General features: G+C 40.3%; 1 protein-coding gene across 3 annotated transcripts in view; it reads left to right on the top strand.

Moving 5' to 3' along the window:
• The first annotated feature begins 17,208 nt into the window (after positions 1 to 17,208).
• dclk1a (doublecortin-like kinase 1a) overlaps positions 17,209 to 24,680 on the top strand; it is a 281,096-nt gene continuing 273,624 nt past the window's right edge. For all 3 annotated transcript variants that reach the window (XM_073043890.1, XM_073043891.1, XM_073043893.1), the window contains exons 1-2: positions 17,209 to 17,406; positions 17,689 to 18,069. In XM_073043890.1, the coding sequence (XP_072899991.1) occupies positions 17,700 to 18,069 (370 nt within the window). In that variant the 5' untranslated portion in view covers positions 17,209 to 17,406; positions 17,689 to 17,699. The remainder of the gene's footprint in view (positions 17,407 to 17,688; positions 18,070 to 24,680) is intronic.

The following is a 24,680-nucleotide window of genomic DNA, read 5'->3' as shown; positions in this document are numbered from 1 at the left end:
GCAGGGATCTGTACTGGGACATCTGTTGTGTGTGATAAATATACAGTGCCTATAAAAAGTATTTACCACCCCCTTAGAAGTTTTCATGTTTTATTGTTTTACAACATTGAATCATAGTGGATTTAATTTGTTTTTTTTTTCTGACACTGGTCAACAGAAAAAGACTTGTGTGAAAGTGAAAACAGCTCTACAAAGTGATCTACATTAATTACAAATATAAAATACAAAATAATTGATTGTGTCAGTATTCACCACACCCGCCCTCTTAATGACACACCAAATCATCAATGGTGCAGCCAATTGGTTTTAGAAGTCACATAGTTAGCTAAATGGAGATCACCTGTGTACAGTCGATGTATTTCAATTGATTTAGTAAAAATATACCTGTAGCTGGAACATCCAACTGGTGGTGAGTCAGTATCCTGGCAAAAACTACACCCCAAAGACAAAAGAATGCTCCAAACAACTCTGTAAAAAGGTTATTGAAAAGCACAGATCAGGAGATGGATACAAGAAAATTTCCAAGTCACTGAATATCCCTTGGAGTACAGTTAAGTAAATCATCAAGAATTGGAAAGAATATGGCACATTTGTAAATCTGCCTAGAGCAGGCCTTCCTCAAAAAATGAGAGACTGTGCAAGAAGGGGACTAGTGAAGGAGGCCATCAAGAGACCTATGCCGACCCTGGGGGGAATGACAAGCTTCAGTGCCTGAGATGGGAGAGACTGTGCATACAACAACTGTTGCCTGGGTGCTTCACCAGTCGCAGCTTTATGGGAGAGTGGCAAAGAGAAAGCTATTCTTGGGGGAAAAAAATTCACATGAAATCTCAGCTGGAGTTTGCCAGGAGGCAAGTAAGAGACTCTGAAGTCAGCTGGAAGAAGGTTCTATGGTCTGATGAAACTAAATTTGAGCTTTATGGCCATAAGCCAAACACCGCACATCATCAAAAACACACCATCCCTACCGTGAAGCATAGCGATGGCTGCATCATGCTGTGGGGATGCTTCACTGCGGCAGGCCCTAGCAGGCTTACGAAGGTAGAGGGTAAAATGAATGCAGCAGGATAGAGTCCTGGAGGAAAATTTGATGCAGTCTGCGAAGAGAACTGTGACTTGGGAGATTTGTTTTCCAGCAAGACATTGATCCCAAGCATAAAGTTAAAGCTACACAGGAATGGCTTAAAAACACCAAAGTTAATGTCCTGGAGTGGCCAAGTCAGAGTTCAGACCTAAATTAAATTGAGAATTTGTGGCTAGACATTAGAAGGGCTGTTCACTCATGATCCCCATGCAATCTGACAGAGCTTGAGTAGTTTTGTAAAGAAGAATGGGGGAAAATTGCAGTGTCCAGATATGCAAAGCTAATAGAGACCTATCCACACAGGCTCAAGGCTGTAATTGCTGCCAAAGGGGCATCTACTAAAGACTGACTTGAAGGGGAGGTGGTGAGTAGTTATGCATTCAGTTATTTTGTGTTTAATCATTGTAATAAATTTGGACCAATTTGTAGAAATTTGTTTTCACTTTTGACTGTCTTTTCTGTTGATCAGTGTCAAAAAGCCAAATTAACCCATTGTGATTCAATGTTGTAAAACAATAAAACATGAAAACTCCCTGGGGGGACGGGGTGAGTAATTTTTATAGGCATTGTAAATGACCTGGAAGGGTGTGTTAGTAAGTTTGCATATGATATGTAGATTGGTTAGCGTAGATGACTGGCAAAGAATACAGCAGGACATAGACCAGTTGCAGGTATAGATGGAGAAATGTCAGCTCAGTGTGAAGTTTTGCACCTTGGTAGGTCAAATGTAAAGAGACAGTACCCTGATGAGGGCAAGACCCTCAACAGTGTTGATGAGCAGAGGGATCTTTGGGTGTACATTCATAGCAGTGGTGAAGGAGGGATAAGGCATGCTTGCCTTTATTAGTTGAGGCATTGAGTTTGAAAGTCAAGAAGCTAAGTTGCAGCTTCATATAGCTCTAATTACGCCACATCTGGAATACTACATACGATTCTGGTCACTCCATTATAGGAAAGCTGTCAAGGCTTTGGAGAGGGTGCCGAAGAGGTTTACCAGAATGCTGCCTGGATTAGAGGGCATGGGCTGTCACGAGAGGCTGGACAAACTCGGGATGTTTTCTCTAGAGTGGCAGAAGCTGAGAGGGGATATGATAAAGGTTTATAAGATTACAAGAGTCATAGGTAGAGCAGAAAGACAGTACCTTTTTATTTTATCCTAGGTGGATACATCTAATACCAGAGAGCATACATTTAAGGTGATAGGGGGTAATTTCAAAGGAGGTGTGAGAGGCAATTTTTTTTACAGCGGGTATTGGGTGCCTAGAATGCACTGTTTGGGGTAGTGGAAGAGACAGATGTATGAGGGTCTTTTTACAGGCAGATAGGCACATGAATATGAAGAAAATGGAGGGATATGGACATTGTGTAGCATAAGGTTTTTGTTTAGTTGACAATGTGATTACAAATTTATTTGGTTTGGCACAATATTGTGGGTCTAAAGGCCTGTTTCTTGCTGTATTATTCTATGTTCTAGGTAGAAAGAGTCTGAACAGGTAGCAATCAAAACTAAACATGGAATATGTACTGCAGTTTTCCACATTGCCTGCTCACTTAGTATAGAATTAGTTTAGTGTAAAGGTACATCCATTTATTATCCAATGGGCTCTGAATCACTTTTATCTAGTTTCTGCTGTGTTTCTATTCATATTACAGATCTTGCATTTCTTTTAACATGTACACACTTTCCCCCCTCATTTTCTTCAGTTCTTCTCTTTTTCAATTTCACTGTTTCAGTCTTTATATCTGGCTGCACAATTATTTCCTTTTAAATTAATTCTACCCCTTCTCTTTTTTTGATATGACTATTTCTCCAGATTCTCTCATAGAAACATAGAAACCCTACAGCATAATACAGGCCTTTCGGCCCACAAAGCTGTGCCGAGTATGTCCTTAGCTTAGAAACTACCTAGGGTACCCATAGCCTTCTATTTTTCTAAGCTCCATGTACCTATCCAGGAGTCTCCTGAAAGTCCCTATCGCATCCACCTCCACCACCATTGCTGGCAGCCCATTCCACGCACTCGCCACTCTCTGTGTATTTAAAAAAGACAACTTACCCCTGATATCTCCTCTGTACCTACTTCCAAGCACCTTAAAACTATGCCCTCTTGTGCTAGCCATTTCAGCCCTGGAAAAAAGCCTCCGACTATCCACATGATCAATGCCTCTCATCATCTTGTATACCTCTATCAGGTCACCTCTCATCCTCCATCACTCCAAGGAGAAAAGGCCGAGTTCACTCAGTCTGTTCTCATAAGGCATGCTCCCCAATCCAGGCAACATCCTTGTAAATCTCCTCTGCACCCTTTCTATAGTTTCCACATCCTTCCTGTAGTGAGGCAACCAGAACTGAGCACAGTACTCCAAGTGGGGTCTGCTAGCTGCAACATTACCTTTCAGCACTTAAACTCAGTTCCACAGTTGATGAAGGCCAATGCACCATATGCCTTCTTAACCACAGAGTCAACTTGCACAGTAGCTTTGAGTGCCCTATGGACTCAGACCCCAAGATCCCTCTGATTCTCCACACTGCCAAGAGTCTTACCATTAATACTATATTCTGCCATCATATTTGACCTACCAAAATGAACCACCTCTCACTTATCTGGGTTGAACTCCATCTGCCATTTCTCAGCCCAGTTTTCTATCCTATCAATGTCCCACTGTAATCTCTGACAGCCCTTCACACTATCCACAACACCCCCAACCTTAGTGTTTTTCAGCAAATTTACTAACCCATCCCTCCACTTCCTCATCCAGGTCATTTATAAAAATCGTGAAGAGTAGGGGTCCCAGAACAGATCCCTGAGGCACACCACTGGTCACCGACCTCCATGCAGAATATGACCCGTCTACAACCACTTTGCCTTCTGTGGGCAAGCCAGTTCTGGATCCACAAAGCAAGGTCCCCTTGGATCCCATGCCTCCTTACTTTCTCAATAAGCCTTGCATAAGGGGTACCTTATCAAATGCCTTGCTGAAATCCATATACACTACATCTACAGCTCTACCTTCATCAATGTGTTTAGTCACATCTTCAAAAAATTCAATCAGGCTCGTAAGGCACGACTTGCCTTTGACAAAGCCATGCTGATTATTCCTAATCATATTTCGCCTCTCCAAATGTTCATAAATCCTGCCTCTCAGGGTCTTCTCCATCAACTACCAATCTCCTTACCTTTTTAACCTGGATGTAAAGTAAACAGGTGTTTGAAAAATAAAACAAGAATTTAGCAGTTCATTAGGAAGCTGTAAGATTGTCTAAGTAGTTTATTGAGACTGAGAATAGTGAAACAAGTACCAAGAACTGAGATTTCACTTGTGTGCAGAAATCAGAACAGTGGCATTGGTATTCTGCACCAAGGCAAAGTGTACATGGGGCAAAGTGTGGAACTCAAACCTTAGACTGAATAAGAGGGGTAACACTCTAGAAGTGGACATTGTTATGAATATTTCTAACCTATTTGTTGTGTTTTCTTTCTTTTCTTTTTCCAATATTTGTATTGAATTTCATATACACAAATACAGAATTCATAAGGATACTTATTATAAATCAAAATAAGATAACACAAAATGTGCTATATATAAATCACACTGATATAATCACGGTATCCATATTCATGATCAGTGAAATACAGTAATATGGTTAATTATATTATTAAAAAATCTGCATCCACTACCAAGACAAAGCTGGTTGGTAAAAAAAAACGAGAAAAAAAGAGTACATTACCATATAGTGTTTTATAATAATAGCCCAGATCTATATTTTAATAACAATAACAATTCAAAGATTTTTAAAATAGTTCAGAAAGGGTCTCCATAGCATTTGAAAATCTTGGTTAGAATCAGAAATTGAACAACGAATCTTCTTTAAATTTAAACATGACATAACATCGCATGACCATTGAGCATGTGTGTGTGGGGGGGGGGGGGGAGGGGCAACCTCCTTCCATTTAAGCAAGATCGCCCTCCTGGCCATAAGGGAAATAAAAGCCAGTACCTGCAAATGAGAAGGCTCCAAAATTATAGCTCTTTCCTCAATGATACTAAATAAGGCATATTGTGTTTTTAAAATATAATCATAATTTATGTATTATGTCATGAATACCTGTTAGAGAGCATTCAGCCTTTGGGGAAAAAAAACAAGTTATTTTCTTTTTTCAACCTTAAACTACACTTTCTGGGGCCTGTCAATGACTTGAATTTGTCATTTTCTCTTTTTTCGCTTGTCTGCTACCTGTAGGTGATGTCATCTGAAACAACCTACATAAGAATAAACATAGTATAAAGTTAGCCATGCTGTCAATCTGAGAATAATTGAGAAATTTTCATAGTACTGGTAGTTCAAAAATTTCTCAATGTCCTGTTCGATTCCACATCATAAATAAAAAGACACTGAAATGTATCAGCCATTCATTTTATCTCAACCTATTAGTGAAAGTCCATATGATATAGGAGCAGAATTAGGCCTTTGGCCCATCGAGTCTGTTCCACCATTCAATCATGGCTGATCCTTTTATTCCCCTCCTTGGCCTCAATCCTCAGCCTTCTTGCCGTAACCTTTGATGCCATGTCCAAAGCTCTACCTTAAATATACCCAATTAGCTGGCCTCCACAGCTGCCTGTGGTAATAAATTCCACAGATTTACCACCCTCTGGCTAAAGAAATTTCTCTGCAACTGTTTTAAATGGACACCCCTCTATCCTGAGACTGTGCCCCCTTGTCCTAGATTCTCCCACTATGGGAAACATCCTTTCCACATCTACTCTGTCTAGGGCTTTCAACATTCGAAAGGAATGAGATTTCCCCCCCCCATCCTTTTGAATTCCAGCGAGTACAGATTCAGCTATAAAACGTTCCTCGTACGATAACCCTTTCATTCCCAGAATCATCCTTGTGAGCCTCCTCTGAACCTACTCCAATGCCATCATTTCTTAGATTAGGAGCTCAAAACCGTTCACAATACTCAAGGTGAGGCCTCACCAGTGCCTTATAAAGCCTCAGCATCACATCCCTGTTCTTGTATTCTAGACCTCTTGAAATGGATGCTAATATTGCATTTGTCTTCCTCACCACCGACTCTACCTGCAAGTTAACCTTCAAGGTATTCTAGACAAGGACTCCCAAGCCCCTTTGCATCTCAGATTTTTGGATTTTCTCTCTGTTTAGAAAATAGCCCGCACACTCACTTCTACTACCAAAGTGCAAGACCATGCATTTTCTGACATTGTATTTCATTTGCCACTCTCTTGCCCATTCTCTCCTAATCTAAGACCTTTTGCAGCCTACCTGTTTCCTCAACACCACCTACCCCTCCACCAATCTTCGTATCATCTGCAAACTTGGCAACAAAGTTATCTATTCCATCATCTAAATCATTGATATACAGCACAAAGAGAAGTGGTCCCAACACCGACCCTTGCGGAACACCACTCATCACTGGCAGCCAACTAGAAAAGGATAATTTTATTCCCACTTGCTGCCTTTTACCAATCAGCCAATGTTCTAACCATGTTAATAATACCATGGGGTCTTAACTTGGTAAGCAGCCTCATGTGGCACCTTGTCAAAGGCCTTCTGAAAATCCAAATATACAACATCCACTGCACCCACTTTATCTGTCCCATGTGTAATCTCCTGAAAAGAATTCCAACAGGTTCATCAGGCAGGATTTTCCATGAAGGTAACCATGCTGACTTTGTCCTAGCTGGTTCTGTGTTACCAAGTACTCCATAACATCCTTAACAATTGCCTCCAACATCTTTCCAACCACTGAGGTCAGATTAACTGGTCTATAATTTATTTTCTGCTGTATTCCTCCTTTCTTAAAGATTGGAGTGACATTTGCAATTTTCCAGTCCTCTGACCACGCTAGAGTCCAATGGTTTTTGAAAGATCATTACTAAAGCCTCCACAGTCTCCACTGCTACCTCTTTCAGAACCATAAAGTGCAGTTCATCTGCTCTGTGTGACTTGTGCACCCTTGGGTCTTTCAGCTTTTTGTGCATCAGCTCTCTTGTAATAATAACTCCATTCAGTCCTCTTCCCTCACACCCTTCAACATCTGGCACACGGCTAGTGTCTTCCACAGTGAAGACTGACGCAAAATACTCATTTAGTTCATCAGCCATCTCCTTGTCCCGTTATGATTTCTCTGGCCTCATTTTCTAGTGATCCTATAACCACTCTCGTCTCTCTTTTATTTTTTTACATAACTGAAAACGCTTTTACTATCCACTTTGCTATTGTTTGCTAGCTTGCTTTCGTATTTCATCTTTTCCCTCCTAATGATTCTTTTAGTTGCTTTCTGTAGGGATTTAAGAGCTTCCCAGTCCTCTTGTCTTCCCACTAATTTTTGCTCTGTTGTACGCCTTCTTTTGCTTTTACATTAGCTTTGACTTCCCTTGTTGGCCACGGTTGTACTACTTTGCCATTTGAATATTTCTTCATTTTTGGAATACATCATCCTGTATCTTTCTCATTTTTCCCCAGAAACTCGCACCACTACTGCTCTGCTGTCATCCCTGCTAGCATCTCCTTCCAATTTACTTTGGCCAACTCCTCCCTCACATCACCTTTACTCCACTGAAATACTGCTCTGTCAGACTTTACTTTCTTCCTATCAAATTCCAAGTTGAACTCAATCATATTGTGATCATTGCCTCCTAAGGGTTCTTTTATCTTAAGCTTACTAATCACCTCTGGTTCATTACATAACATCCAATCCAGTATAGCTGATCCTCCAGTGGGCTCAATGACAAACTGCTCTTAAAGAAAAAATCTCATAGGCATTCAACAAACTCACTCACTTGAGATCCAGTTCCAACCTGATTTTCCTAATTGACCCATGTGTTGAAATGTCCTGTGACTATCGTAACATTGCCTTTTTGACACACCTTTTCTATTTCCTGTTGTAATCTGTGGTCCACATCCCAGCTTCTAATGGGAGGCCTGTATGTAACTGCCATCAGGGTCCTTTTACCCTTGCAGTTTCTGAACTCAACCCACAAGGTTTCAAAATCTTCCGATCCTATGTCACATATTTCTACTGATTTGATGCCATTCTTTACCGGCAGAGCCACGCTACTCCCTCTATTTGCCTTCCTATCCCTCCAATATAATGTGTAACCTTAGACATTCAGCTCCCAACTACAACCATCCTTCAGCCATGATTCAGTCATCATCCTGACAGTCTGTAATAGTGCAACAAATCATCCACCTTATTTCTTATACTCTATGCATTGAGATGTAACACTTTGAGTTCTGTATTTGCCACCTTTTTTGATTCTGCACCCCTAATGCACTACTGCTCACCCCGCTGGCTGCAATTATGTCCTATCATCTGCCTGCCCTACCTGACAGTCTGACCGCATGATATCTTGGCTTCTTTTTACCATCCATCCTATCCTGAGTGTCTTCTCTCTGTTTCCAAACCCATGCCAAATTAGTTTAAACCCTCCCCAACAGCTCTAACAATCCAGCTCATGAGAATATTGGTTCCCCTTTTGAACAGGTCATACCTCCCACAGAAGGAATCCTAATGATCCAAGAACCTGAAGCCCTGTCCCTTGCACCAGTTCTTGGCCATGCATTAATCTGCCAAAACATCCTATTTCTACCCTCACTGGCATGTAGCATGGGCAGCAATCCAGAAATTACTACCCGGGAAGTCTGCTTCTTGACTTTCTACTTAGCTTGTTAAATTCTCTTTTCCGGAACTGTTTGCTTTTCCTTCCTATGTCATTGGTACCAATATGTACCAAGACACCTGGCTGATCTCCCTCCCTCTCCAAAATGTTGTGGACATGATCCGAGACGTCCCTGACCTTGGCACCAGGGGGGCAACATTGTTAAGGTGTCCTGTTCACATCCACAGAATCTCTTGCCTGTTCCCCTGACTATTGAGTCCCCTATCACTACCACTTCCCACTTTTCCCTCTTTCAGGTCAAGTCAAGTCAAGTCAACTTCTATTGTCATTTTGACAATAACTGCTGGTACAGTGCATAGTAAAAATGATACAACATTTTTCAGAACCATGGTTTACATGACACAGTACAAAAAACTAGACTGAACTACGTAATAAAAAAAACAGAAAGCTACACTAGACTACAGACCTACACTGGACTGCATCAAGTGCACAAAAACAGTGCAGGCATTACAATAAATAAACAGGGCAGTAGGGCAAGGTGTCAGTCCAGGCTCTGGGTATTGAGGAGTCTGATAGCTTGGGGGAAGAAACTGTTACATAGTCTGGTTGTGAGAGTCCGAATGCTTCGGAGCCTTTTCCCAGACGGCAGGAGGGCAAAGAGATTGTATGAGGGGTGCATGGGGTCGTTCATAATGCTGTTTCCCTTGCAGATGCAGCGTGTAGTGTAATGGCAGGAAGAGAGACCCCGATGATCTTCTCAGCTGACCTCACTATCCGCTGCAGGGTCTTGCGATTCGAGATGGTACAATTTCCGAACCAGGCAGTGATGCAGTTGCTCAGGATGCTCTCAATACAACCCCTGTAGAATGTGATGAGGATGGGGGGTGGGAGATGGACTTACCTCAGCCTTCGCAAAAAGTAGAGACGCTGCTGTGCTTTCTTTGCTATGGAGCTGGTGTTGAGGGACCAGGTGAGATTCTCTGTCAGGTGAACACCAAGAAATTTGGTGCTGTTTACGATGTCTACCGAGGAGCCGTCGATGTTCAGCGGGGAGTGGTTGCTCTGTGCCCTCCTGAAGTCAACAACCATCTCTTTTGTTTTGTTCACATTCAGAGACAGGTTGTTGGCTCTGCACCAGTCCCTTAGCCACTGCATCTCCTCTCTGTAAGCTGACTCGTCATTCTGGCTGATGAGACCAACCACTGTTGTGTCATCAGTCGTGTCCCTTCTGTAGCAGGGACCCATGTTCAGTGCCAGTAACCCGGTCTTCGTGGCGTTCCCCTGGGAGATCATCCCTCACAACAGTATCCAAAATGGTATATTTATTATTGAGAGGAATGTCCAGAGGGGTGTTCTGTACTAACTGCCTCTTGACATTTCCATTTCTCCTGACAGTCACCCAGCTACTTGTCTCCTGCAACTTTGGGTGACTACTTCCCTGCAACTCTGATCGATGATCTCCTCACTCTCCTGTATAAGCTGAAGATCATCCAGCTGCTGCTCCAGATCCTTAACATGGTCTTCAAGGAGCTGCATCCGGATGCACTTCATTCAGATATGGGGTCCTGGGTCTCCCAGGACTCCAACATCCGGCATGAAGACACAACAGCCTTTTACTAGGTACAGTAAGAGGAAAAATAAAGGAACCTTAACAGAAACTTGCCAAGGTCTCTTTTGAGCCGAAGCCTCCTTTGAGCCAAAGCCTGACACTCTACTCTCACCACTGGCCTACTCCGAACAACAGCTGCCCTGCTTGACCTTCCTGAACCTTTAAACGAGTATCGCCGACCTGCCAGAAACCTTGTCACTGTGGCCTGTTCCTGCCGCTGATTGGGCTGTTGGAAGTCTTTCTGATGTTTCTGAGCAAATTTATATCAATTCACAAAAAGGAGTGTTTATTAAAAAATTGTTTACTCTAACTGACTGGATGACTTATTTCAATATTGCAACTTCTATGCACTTGCATATTTCAAAACCTTTAACAACCGTTGTTTCCTAAAGTATCTTTCTCATAAATCTCTATAGGAAATGAAAAGTACTTGTATGATGTGGAGGTTTTAGAGAGAGTGCAAAAGATGGTCACCAGGATGGTCACCAATATATTACAGTATATTAGCTGTAAGGAAAGGTTGGACAAACTTGAATTATTTTCTCTAGAGCACTAGAGAGTGAGGGGCAACCTGCAAGAAGTATATAAAATTATGATGGGCATAGATATTTCACAGCAAGTTTATTATCAAAGTACATATGACACCATATACAATCCTGAGATTTGGTTTCTTGTAGGCATACACAGTAAATCCTAGAAACACAATAGAACCAATGATAGACTGCACCCTACCATACAGGCAAACAGCCAATGTGCAAAAGACAATAAACTGTGCAAATCCAACAATAATAATAAATAAGCAATAAATATCGAGAACATGAGATGAAAAGTCCTTGAAAGTGAGTCCATAGGTTGTGGGAATATTCCAGTGACGGAGCAAGTGAAGTTATCTCCACTAGGTTAAGAGGTAATAACTGTTCCTCATCTTGGTGGTGTGGTCCTGAGGCTCCTGTACCACCTTCCTGATGGCAACAGTGAGAAGAAGGCATGGGCCAGGTGGAGGGAGCCCTTGATGATTGATGCTGCTTTCCTGTAGCAGAGCTCTATGTAGATGTACTCAGTGCTGGGATAGGCTTTACCTTCAATGGATTGGGCTGTCTCTACTAGTTTTTGTAGGATAGACAGTCAACGTCTTTTTCCCAGTGTGGAAATGTAGAATACTAGAGAGCATAGATTTAAGATGAGGGGGTAAGTTTGAAGGAGATTGGCATGATGAGTTTATTTTATTATACACTATGTGCCTGGAATCTGATGCAGAGGTGGTGGTAGAAGTAGGTATGATCACAGCATTTAAGAGACCCCTATACAGGCAATGAATAGGCAGAGGATAGGGGAATATAGACAATATGCAGGCAGATGAGATTAGTTTAAATTGCCATTATGTTATGCACACACACAGTGGGCCAAATGACTTATACTTGTGCTAATCTGTTCTATGTTCCATGCCCCAAAGATGTGCTGGTTGGTGGGCTAACCGGGTCTTGGTTAATAGGTTAAATTACTTTTTGTGTAGGCAGCTAGTTGGAAAATCAGTGGGTTTACTACTGATTAACATGGACTTCTGAGAAAGGTAGTTTATATGGCAAAAAGGTGTCGGAATGGGATTGTTGGGGTTGTCTTGAGCATCAGCAAAGACTCAGTGGGATGAAAACCATTTCAGGGCATAAGGAAACAAGAAAGATGATGTGAAATACCATGTTCAATAACACTGAAATGGATCTTGAACCCAAAACCATGTCACTTAAGAGGTGACAAAGCAATGAAAAAGACAAAGCTGTCACATAGAAATGATCTACCTCAGGTTACTCCATTTTATAAAATAGATTTTCATAGAAACATATGGGATTAAAATTCTGCCATATCTACACTTTGTCATAAGATTGTACCATTCATTATGATGCCATAATAAAATAGTGTACTTGAAGTCTGCTTTCCTACCTTTCCCCCTTCCTTTCCAGTCTTGAAGAAGGGTCTCAGTCTTTTCAATTTCCCTCAATGCTGCTTCACCAGCAGAGTTCCTCCAGCATTTTGTATGTGTTACTTGAAAAACTTGTATCTTCACATTGAAGTTTTCTTATGAATCATAATCTAAATTCAACCTGAAAATCATTCCAAGGCCTAGCTCTGTTTAGAGCTTCTTCTCACCTTCCTGCACATTAGTTACAAACTGATACTTCGATTATTGCTCATTATCTGTTAATTGTATACTGCTGTCTACATTCTCCTAATTAAGTGCCCTCACAAATGAGTTTGTCATGGACAGACTGAATATATTGCATGAATGCACACTCCCTGTTTTATTTATGAATGCTTAACTGTTACTAAAATTAAAATGGTGTCCTCAGGACAGATTTAACAAAATGCTTTGACGCACTTCAGTTTGCAAAGAGTCTGAGGGAAAAAAAACCTGAAAGGTTCCTAAAAATGTGCATAGAATTCACAATGTATGCTTAATCCAGATCCAACCAAAGGAACGTCTGCAACACACTATTTTGTGCTATTTGCTTATTTCCGTGAGCCTGAAGTCCATCCAGGAATAATTGTGCTATTCATTGACAGGATGCTTCACCAACAGGACACATGGTGAGCACCCTATATCAGTTATAACTAGCTAGCACTGCTTAAAGCAAGCCTCTAAACCTGTAAATTTAAAGGTAAAGTAAATGCCACAGGCAATAGTCAAGTGAGCCTCATCTGGAAAACTGAGAAGTGTGGTGTGTGTATAACATTATGGTTTTTAGATATTTTGAAAGCCTTGGTGGAGGAGGTATAGATGACAGTAACGGTGGCAACCAATTGACAAAGAACTGAACACAGCATCATATATATGAATTATCCCATATGATTGGTCAAAAAAAATCACCAAATACAGCTTTAATCCAATCTATCTGTACTACTGGTCCCAGATAATGTTAAATCAGCTGAATCCCATTCTCTCGCTTACTAACAATTGTTATCAATCAGGACCCAAATTGTATACTCACTTTCTCTGGCAAACTCTCACATACACAATATTATTGCAAGCCTCACAGCCATGTCACATAGCCAGCAATCACTGCAGGCTATTCAACTAGTGCAAACACATTACTAAACTGAAGAAGGGTCTTGTGCTGAAACATTGACTGTTTGTCAATTTCCATAGATGCTGCCAGGCCTGCTGAGTTCCTCCATCATTTTGAGTGTGTTGCTTTGGATTTCCAGCATCTGCACATTTTCTTGTGTTTAACATCACCAAACACATTCATTTACATCCTTCCCCCGTCTAGCATGAAAACTTCTACACTGCTGGATACAGCAGTAGCAACACTAAATCTGAGGGGTAGATGTTGCCCATTGCTGGAATACCCATTGCATGGCCAGTGTTAGAGCTCAAACTACTGAAGACTGAGATCTTCCTCTATAATCCTCCTTCTCATGTCCTACTTTAATGTCAAGTCACACTGTCTTAAAGATTATAAGCTGCAGGGGTGTGAGAATGCAGTTTTTGCTTGCTCCTCAACGCTAGGGAAAGTTAGTACATGAGCAGGCTCAATGGAAAACAAGTTCTCTCATTAGTTCTACAGTAGAGAATGCTGATGAAAATTTCACTGCAATGAGATGATTGGTGCATAGGGAAGCCCATTGGAAAGCTTGTGATTAGTAAGTCAGGAAGTAAGGAGTTATCCAACACCAATGTGACAAGGCAAAACAGCAGTATTCCTTCCAAACCTGCACATTCCCTAAACTGCTCAAGACTGTCCCATAACTTCTCTGCAATCCCTTCCACTGAAAGTCAGTAGCCTTCAAACAATCATCCCCCCCAAGACAGCAACATGAAAAAGCAATGGAACAGGTAAAGGCACATGGAAGATGGCCACTGAAGACATATTCAAAGGTTAGAAATTGACTCATGTACCACTTTAACAGCCAAAACCCTATTTCATTAGCAGGGAACTGCTAATGAAATAGTGTTTTGGCTGTTAAGGTGCTACATGAGTGAACTTTTAATGAATATTATGGGCAAAAAGAGACTTCTCCCTTCCTGTCTTGACCTGTTTCTGCTTACTGTTTAGCCAGTGTCAAGGAATAAGCATCATGATGGTGAATCTGCATCAAACCAATAATAATTATAAGACATTCCAGACACTGTTCTTTTCTGATATCTAGCTTTAAAAATGCTCCCTCTATAGTCTGGGGAGGTATAGACTTTTGCTAGGAGTTCTTCCCCTCTCTTTCCCACCTCAAACCCCTACCCATTTGTTCTAGTCTGTACACACCGTGCTCATTCTCCCCAGCATGTTGTTACTAGGGACTGAACTCTTGTTGTGGGTACAATTGTATTTTTTGCACCAAATACTCCACCTTTTGGAGACTTCTGCAATTGGAACCAATGCTAGTGAGCATCCAACACCAACAAAGTAGAGGTGATAATTGAATTTAAAAATAACCAGCAACTAATTTACAAATAATAGCATTGTATTCCACATGTGCTTAGTTATGTATATTTAAGAAGGTGTAAATTAGAACACCTAAAGCGGCTGGACATCATTGAACATCTTTCTGGCAGCTCCTGGTGCCATGTATGTTGCTTCATAAGCTTTCCTCTGGACTACACTTGTGAGGCCAAGAGGGCATCTTGATGACTGGGTATCTCAGGATCACCATAGCTTCTGCCCAGGCTTGTGATGATGATTACCCATTGAGACAGATGGATTCCAATCAACCAACTGACTAGAGCACAGAGCTTTCTAAGTGGTATTACAGGTGTCAAGCTACCATTATATGCAGACTGATGGCATGATCTACCTTTTCTCCATTCCTCCAGCAGGCATTCAGAATTTCTGCACTAATTCCTTCACCAAAATGGAATCCTGCAGACTCATGCCACAACTGTTCTATTTCTCCGATGGCTTCTGTAGCATCAAAAAAGACTGGTACAAATGAGTTTATTTTTAATCCTTCTCTATGTCGTTAATAATCTTTGGGTCAGTATTTTGTATCAAACTCATCTGCAGACAGGAGCCACTTTGAGGTACAGGAGTAGAACCCCCATGTAGTCTTCAGCTGCTGTAGCCCATCCACTTCAAGGTTCAACATGTTCTGCTTTCAGGAATGCTCTTCTGCACACCACTGTTGTAACGCATGGTTATTTGAGTTACTTTTTCCTTCCTGTCAGCTTGAACCAGTCTGGCCATCTCCTCAGACCTCTCTCATTAACAAGCATTTTTGCCCACAGAACTGCAGCTCACAGGATGTTTTGGTTTGTTTTTCGCACCATTCTCTGCAATCTCTAGAGACTGTTGTGCGTGGAAATCCCAGGAAATCAGCAGTTCCTGCGATACTCAAAGCACCCCATCTGACACCAACCATCATTCCACAGCCAAAATCACTTAGATCCATTTTTTCCCCCGTTCTGATGTTTGGTCTGAACAACAACTGAATCCCTTGTCTACGTCTGCATGCTTTTCTGCATTGAGTTGCTACCATATGATTGATTAGATATTTCCTTTAATTGTATTAATAGGGGTCCACCCCGTACCTAATATAGTGGCCATGGAGTGTGTGTCTCCCAAAGGCAAAGAATCTTTCTATATATATTATTTTCATTCTTGTCATGGCTCCAGTTGAAACTCTAAATAAGATTTAGAATGTGATATGCCACATGTGATAGTCTTTCTGTCCTTCCACACACTTCAGGCTTTGAAATCCCACATTTGGTATCACTTAATTACTATTTTTATATTTGTCCTACTTTATTTCTCTTTCATTTTTTTTTCAGCTTTGCTGATGTCTTCCACTGTGGCCCTTGTCCTTTACTTAAATTTGTCAATGGGAAAAAAAAATTGATTTATTGCAGAAAATGCCATTAGGCCCAAATAAGTTGCTGATTATCATAAAACATGACCCAATTATTTAGTGTTCTAATTGTTATTGCATTTTCCTATTGCCAAACACTGAACGAATAAGTCATCACACACCTCATCTGGCTTTATCCCAGGAGACAGTTAAACATAACTCTCCCAAATAGTGTGCTGAAATAATGCTCTAAATTATGCAGATAAAGCATGGCCTGTGGAAAATTGAAAATGGAAATAAATTTACTAGCATGATCATTAAATCATTAATTTAAAACTATTTTTTTCCTAACAAAAACTGATTCAGAATCAGGTTTAATATCAATGACATGTGTCATAAAATTTGTTGGTTTGCAGCAGCAGTACAAGGCAAGACAAAAATACTATAAATTACAATGATATATATATATATATATATATGAAACATTTTATAAAAATAAAATTAAATAAGTAGTGCAAATTTTTCAGGTAAAACCAAATTGATCATTTGCGATTTTCAGTTAATTTTATGGAAGAAATATTCCATTCTATTGTTTTAAACCACCAGAATTTTAATGGCTTATACAATTAGAATGTAATGCACAGATTATTTCTTCTTGCGTTTGCTTTCTTCAGATCTCCACCCCAAGATGCAAACCCCACTGGCCTCGTACTCTTTTGATCATATGATGGCCCTTTGGGTTGTGTGGATCACAAAGGGGCGAAGAGATCTATACTTGAAGAATATGGATTGATTCAATTTCTGTAACAGCACTAAAACACTGCAATTCACTGTTCTTTGTACTCGTGTATTTTCTATCATAGCAAATAAACAGCACTGACGCTGGTCGGAATCTTTATTTTATTCAAATTAAACAACTTGGATTAATTGGTTTGTCCACAAACCGGACGTTGAAGTGATGCACTAGCTAAGATGCGCGTATTTGAAATCCGTTAACACTTTCTCTCGGGAGTATTAAACGCATGTGTGACTGGTGCGAAACATGAATTTAAATGAGGGACGGGCCAATGCAAATCACAGTTAACAGCAGAAACCGGCAGCTGCAGCCCCGTCTCTTCTCTCTAACACACTAACACATAGAATTGACACTGAGAGAGGCCCGGAGACACAACAAAGGCAATCAGCATCTCTTCAGTCACCTCTTTCATCTACACCTAATAAAAATATTAAGAAGAATTTTTTCCTGAAATAAAAGCGTCTCGAGACCCACCTACATCTCCAGATATTGGTATGTATATAATTACGTTTCCTCCAATCTAATCCAGTTAGAACAGCGGCTTTAAACTGGACCAGATGATACTATCAAAAGCGAACTGCTCAATAAATATTTTAATTGATGATTCCGATTCGGTTTTTTTCCATATTTGATGCTGACAGATCCTCTGTGAGCGGTGTGTGTGCGCTTTTAACAGTGATTTCCCTTTGTTAAGAACCAATCTCGTGTTTCGTGGACTAGAGGCGAGTTCTAAGCGAAATTTTTTTGATTTTTTTTGTTAAATAATAATTCCAGATTAACTGAACATGGATCGAGATTTAGAGTTCGAACATTTTGATGAGCGAGACAAGGGAATGAGATACGGCAGAGCGTCCCGGCTGAACGGCTTACCCAGCCCTACTCACAGCGCCCACTGCAGCTTCTACCGGACCCGCACCCTGCAGACACTCAGCTCCGAGAAAAAGGCCAAGAAAGTGCGCTTTTACCGCAATGGGGACCGCTATTTTAAAGGCATCGTGTATGCAGTATCCCAGGACCGTTTCCGCACCTTCGAGGCCCTTCTAGCCGACCTGACCCGGACTCTCTCGGATAACGTCAACCTACCCCAGGGAGTCAGGGTCATCTACAGCATTGACGGCCAGAAGAAAATAAGCAGTCTCGAAGAGATGGTGGCAGGTGTGTATTGAAACCAAACCACGAAAACGTGGACATTTAGTAGTTGCACTGGGTGGCAGAGAGGAATCTGTAAGCACCTGATGTGAGCAGGTGGACACTTCAGCGTCTTCCTCAGTTTAACATATGAAACGAATAGAGACTAAACTCTCTCGCGAGCTCAAAACAAAAAATCCAGTCTTTAATCGCTCCGAGTGAATTCCTACAAATAAATTTACGTAATATATCGTGAAAATAAAATAAAATATCGTGATAATAATAAGACTTAAGTCCAGCTTTGAAATGCATAAATTTCAATAGTTTTTTCTCAGGAGTGCGACAACCCCAGATTTTATGTAAAATCATGGAATAGTTTGCAGTTTAAGTTCTCACATTTTTTCTCGGGACGGGGACTTGCATCCAAAAACATCAATACCTTCATCAATAAGCTAGACCGTAGGCGTAAGAGGGAGAGGCAAATGAGGTCCCAATCATTAGAACGTATTATTTTTTATTTCTAAATCTTCCGACCATCTCTTTTTTCCCCTGTTATTTCTAATTCACTGCAATAAATGTGGAAATTGGGGCGAGCATTGGTTGGCTGAAAAAACACCCGTGAAGACTGTTAAACACCCCAGGTTATCTTGCATTATGATGGCAGTAAGAACCAACTTAACCATTTTAATCGAACACTTAAAGGGCATGCAACAGACCAGAAAGTAGCACAAAGGCCATGCCAGTTCAACACCTTTTTAAACTGCGTTCATAACTAAATTAAATTTATGTGATTTGCCAACGGCGTAGTTTCAACGATATTCAAAAATATAAATTAAACACAGCAGGGTTGTTTCTTAAAGGTGAATAAGACTATATAGGAGGACCAAGGGTGTACAGAATATCTGCAATGCCACACACAAAGAGGATATCTGGGTGGAGTCAGAATGCTTCCTTTGACTCTTTTGAAAGATGATTCTGCCCATAATTTTCCTTTGTTATTGTGATGAACTGAGTTCACCGAATTGAAAATGCATTTGCATTGGGCAAATGTGAATCAGCTGTAATTACTGGTACATATTGAGAGAAAGTAACGTATTGATATACAACGTGGGAAAAATTTGTAGGCGACGTTTGCCACTTTCTCCGGATATCATTAATAAAGGTTCGTCTATCAATGAAATATTTTTACACAAATCATCCCCTAATATATATTTTACTCATGGAATTTCGCCATTTTGAATAATTTAATTTCAGCTCCTATTGAAAGTGGATGCACTTGAAACAGGTCGAATTGTAAGGGCTCGGCTGTAATGGGTAATCTAAGAGGGTCGTTTTCAAAGCTTTTCCTATTATTAGGTTATTTAAATGTGTTAAATATACCAGCTATTCCTTTTATGAAGATGTGTAAACGTGCCACGTAGACTGACTGATCAAAGCTAAATGCCAGTACCCACCAAAGGTTAGGGTTACTCGCCGAACTCCTGGCGTTTGGGTATATGGTTACCAATGGCGACTCTCAGTATTAGGTTGCGGTGAATGTAGTAACAAAAACATATCGATGAGGAAATAACTGATAGTAAACAGAAAGCGACCTTCACTTTATCCCTTCACGCTGCAGAGTTTACCAGCTAAGTAATTCCCGACCAACTTGTAGCTGAGGAAGTTGCGCCATTTTTGATTTGAGGCGGCTGGTTTCCCCTCGGGAAAACACGAGGCGAGGCATTCTGTTCAGATATACTTTGCAATTAATATTCAACAACCAGAACGCAGCTGAGTAGAAAGTGGCCAGTTAAAAATATACACTGGGTTATGGTTTTAATAGATTCTTCGCCGTGAGCAAATAAATATGAATGAGGAAGCCATTTATTCCAAGCCATCAAATTAATTCAATGTTAGTTTGAACGTTGATTATTATAAAATTCTGTTTGAATATGGTAGTTGGAATACATGTTTTCATTTTACTAAATGAAGTAATTAGTGATATTTGTTCTTACTATAGATTTCAGACTCAGATTTATCATCATTGAGTTATATGAAGTGAAATGTGTTGCTTAGCGGCAGCAGTGCAAAGATATCAGATTACTATACGCTACAGAATAAATAAATCAAACAAGTTGGTGTTCATGGGCCATTCAGAAATCTGATGACGAATGGAAGAAGCTGTGTTTCTGATTCATTGTGAGTCTGCAGGTTCCTGTACTTTTCCTGAATTGCAGTAAGAAGAGGGCTTGTCCTGGATAGTGATGGATGCCACCTCTTTGAGGCTCCGCCTCTTGATGTCCTCCATGGTGGGGAGGGTTGTGCTTGATGGAGCTGTCTGAGTTACTTGCATAGCTATTTGATTTTACATTATTGATAGGGACTAATTACGACAAGCCCTCACTTTAGATCTGTCTCTCCATTAACCAGAAATTGCACTTCCAACTCACCAGCAAATTTCTCTGCCATTCTTAAGCTTTATTCTTAGCTGTGAAAACTTTTGAGCTTCATTAATAGTCTTCTGTATGGAAGATTGTTGGTCATTTCTTCTCAATTTTTAATCAATTATTCCCAGGAGAGAAGCAGCATTTGATAAAAAAAAATAATTTGACATCCCTTTATCAAAGACATTTTAGTTCTCATAATTATAGGAAAATTGAAAAATTAAATATGCATATTCCAGTGTTATGTTAGTACTATTTGCAAAAAATCCTTAGTTGGTGTGGCTATTTACATAGGACATTGGCAGATTATCTGAACATTCCATATTAAAATATGGACTTTTTTATAGTTTGAGGTAAATAATTTATGCCAGAATTAGTTTGAAGAAAGGAATTAATATTCTTTGTGATTTCATTAACAATTTATAGCACTGAGATAACTGAAGGCAGCAGTTCAGAAACTACGACATGTTAGAAAGGGACGAATTTGGAAACCCAAACAATCCTTTCAGCTTAAACAAAAATTCACTTAGCTTCTCCATCTTCGACTACTGTATCTACTACTCTTGATGTGATCTCTGCATTGGTGAGACTAAGCTTAGACGAAGTGGTCATTTTGTGGAGCACCTATACTGTGTCGTCTTCCCTGATCTCCTGATTGCATGTAATTTTTACTCCCCTTCCCACCCCCATACCAACCTGTCACTTCTCAGTCTTCTGTACTGCCAAAGGCAGACCACAAGAACATCATCTCATAGTTGCTGTATTCTATAACCCAAGGGTATGAACTATGAATTTTCTAATTTCCGGTAAGCCACATTCCATCTGCTCATGTCTTTCTCATTCTAGTCAACCACCCCTCTTCCCTGATCTCTCAGTTTCATTGCCCTCCTCCACCTGGTTCTATCTGCCTACAGCCCACACAGTACACCTTATGTTTCTCTTATGTCCTCCCCTCCTTTATCTGGGTCCACTTCAGCCTCCTTAATTATCAGATTCCAGCCTCTTGTTTTCCCATTTATCATCTACAAGCCTTCACCTTGACTTCTACCCTCCTCTTTCCTGGTTGCATCTATCCCCTTTTCATCTCAGCCTATCACCCACCAGCCACTGTCTCCCATTCTCACTCCAAGATGGCACAATCTACCCATTATTTACCACCTCATCTGGTTCCACCTATTGTCTGCCAGCATCTGCCTTAACCCTCTTCCTAGCCTCTTTATACTGGCTATGTTTCATCTACACTCTCCGTCCTGATGCAGTAGCTCAGCCCACAATTTTGCCCCCATATATGCTGCTCAACACACTCAATTCCTCCAGCAGGAAAGAATAAGGGCAGGACTGTGCATAATAATGAATAATGTCCAAATTAAAAAAGGATGAAATTAAAATAGAGTCCAATCAAATGGACTTAAGAACTTAATAAAGCACAAGACACCAAGTGGTGTTAAATGGATAATTTTCAGTAGTCTGCGTTTGGACATTTGATTATATTAGATGATATAACACACACACAATGCTGGAAGAACTCAGCAGGTCAGGCAGCATTTAAGTGAAACCTTAATGAATGTTTCTGGATGTCCATATAAATAAAATGCAATCTGTGCTTATCTGTTGTTACTCACAAAGAACACACAAAGAAGTTCAAAAATTTATTAGATATGATAGGATACCACCTTATCCTTCTGATTCAGTTACTCAATCCCAAATTACCTATGATTTACAGATCTATAATCTTCTTTGATTATCTGTCCCATTCTTATTAAATAACGTACAACACCAGTAATTTTCCAATGTAAAGCAACAGTTCTTGATTTAAGTGTTTTGGAATATTCCGAGCAACTTAATTAAATATGTTCTCAGCTATGTCTTTTAAAACCCTGAAGTGGGAACTAATGGGTTTTGACCTGACGATAATCTCATTAGTTTCTCCATTGTCCCATTTTAATATATTGAATCCGGTTAGTTCCTCCCTTTGGTAATATTTTTAGTTAGATTATTGACTGATTCAGGCTTATTACTACTCAATGTCAGAGAACTGTCCTGAATATACTTGATTCATTGCCTTTAGATCTTGATCTGTTTCTGCTTCTAACTCTATGTGAATATTAAAATTTTCCATCATAAGTAATGTAAGATCTCTTAGTAATTCCCATGAGCCTTGCATGCTCCCTATTTAATTCTTCCCAGAGAATTTCTATTCACTGCCCATCTTTACTAATTTTAATGACATCTTTGATCTCATCATTACCTTCATACACATGCTCCCAGTCATGTCCACATCAGAGTGTTGGGCATTCGGAGCTGACTGTGTTACAGTGTAGCACCTTTTTAATCTTCCAAACAAAAGATACAGTTACTAATAACATATTTGATGTGTTTTTCAAATAATTTATAAATATATATTTATAGTCTCTTTAACACCATTGACATTAATAATTTTTAATAATAGTATTGCTCTGACATTTATCTCATTGAGGTTATCCTGGCTCCTTATAGAACAATCCAATAACTCCCCTGAATGTCTGACGCTGCACATGATTGTCTGTCACATGTCTATCCAGTTATCCTTTCAAGCCATCTATTCTGTTTCTGATATCAATACAAGGTGATGTATTCTAGTTTGTAGATTCAGTTTATGTTTTAAAACAGTTTTTCATTATATCCATCTTAAATCTTTCATCCAAAATTCAAAATCTTTGCTTAGTCCAGAAACCATCTGCTAATGGGGACATCTTCTCTCTTTCTTCTCTTTCTAAATTCACTATGATCATGTACATTTCTATCAAATCTTGACCTCCTTTGCAAGAAGAACAGTCCTGGATTCCAGTCTAAACTTAGCGCTGAAATCACTCAACTCTAGAAGTAAATCTTTTCTGTACTCTCTCTGGAACTTCCACACTTTTCTTAAAATTTGGTAATGAGAATTTGAAGGAATATTCCACCTGTAATCTTCACAATGTTTTGGACAGGTTAAACAAAAATTTCTGTGAGAATGGGAATGGGGACAGGAATTAAAATGGTTGTCCACTCGGAATTTCTGCTTTTTGCAGATGGAGCAAAGGTGCTCAGCAAAGCGATTCCCCCAGTTTACATTGGGTTTCACCAATCAGGAGCTCCGGATATAGTGCCTAACAGATTCACAGGTGAACTATTGCCTTACCTGGAAGGACAGTTTGGGGCCATGAAGGGAGATGAGGGAAAAGGTGAATAAGACCATTGGAGTAGAATTTGGCCACTCAGCTGACCAATTTCATCATGACTGATTTATTATCAACCTCATTCTCCTGCTTTCTCCCCATAAACCTTGATGCCCCGACTCAACAAGAACCTATCAACCTGATTTAAATATACTCAGTGACTTGACCTCCATAGCCATCCTTGGCAATGAATTCCACCGATTCACGTCTAGCTAAAGAAATTCCTTCTCATCTCTGTTCTAAATGAATGTCCCTTTATTCTGAGGCTGTGTCCTCTGGTCCTAGATTCACCCACTGTAGGAAACATAGTCTCCACATCCACTCTGTCTAGGTCTTTCAATATTCAATAGGTTTTATATAGAACCCCCCCCCCCCCAACACCCACCTCATTTGCATCTGTCCATGTTAGCCTCTGAGGTTTGGATGCTCTAAATCTGCAGAATATGGATAGCTGGTGTAGCCCCTTTAAAGATCCAGGCCTGCCCTGTTATTGGTAGCCATGTTTTGGTGCCAGGATTTTAATATTCAAAGAGTGCCTGAACCGAGGTTCAGTGCTCAATTGTCAGCTCTACTTGGATAATTGTCTAACATCTAGTTTAGTGCCCTGTTCTCACTTCAGTCTTGAATTATGACTCGATTCTAGTCTCAGATACTCTAATATTTGGGTCTTAACTATCCTTGCCCAGGCCTCTCGTTCATCATTCTTCTAAACTCCCGCGAGTATAGGCCCAGAGCTATTAAACACTCCCCATGCGTTAAACCTTTAATTCCCAGAATCACTCTTGTGAACCTCCCCTGGATCCTCTCCAATGCCAGCGTATCTTTTTTTTTAGATCAGTGGCTCACAATACTCCAAGAGCAGTCTAACCAAGGCCTTATAAAGCCTCAGCATCACATCCTTGTTCTTATTTCCCAGTCCACTGAAAATGAATGCTGACATTGCATTTGTCTTCCTTACCACTGACTCAACCTGCAACTTAACCATTAGGGAATCCTGCACAAGGACTCCTGAGTCCCT

This window comes from Hemitrygon akajei, chromosome 4, assembly GCF_048418815.1.
Source record: "Hemitrygon akajei chromosome 4, sHemAka1.3, whole genome shotgun sequence".
Classification (NCBI taxonomy): domain Eukaryota; kingdom Metazoa; phylum Chordata; class Chondrichthyes; order Myliobatiformes; family Dasyatidae; genus Hemitrygon; species Hemitrygon akajei.
The sequence above is the reverse complement of the archived record's forward strand: the minus strand, read 5'-3'. Positions and strand labels throughout refer to the sequence as shown.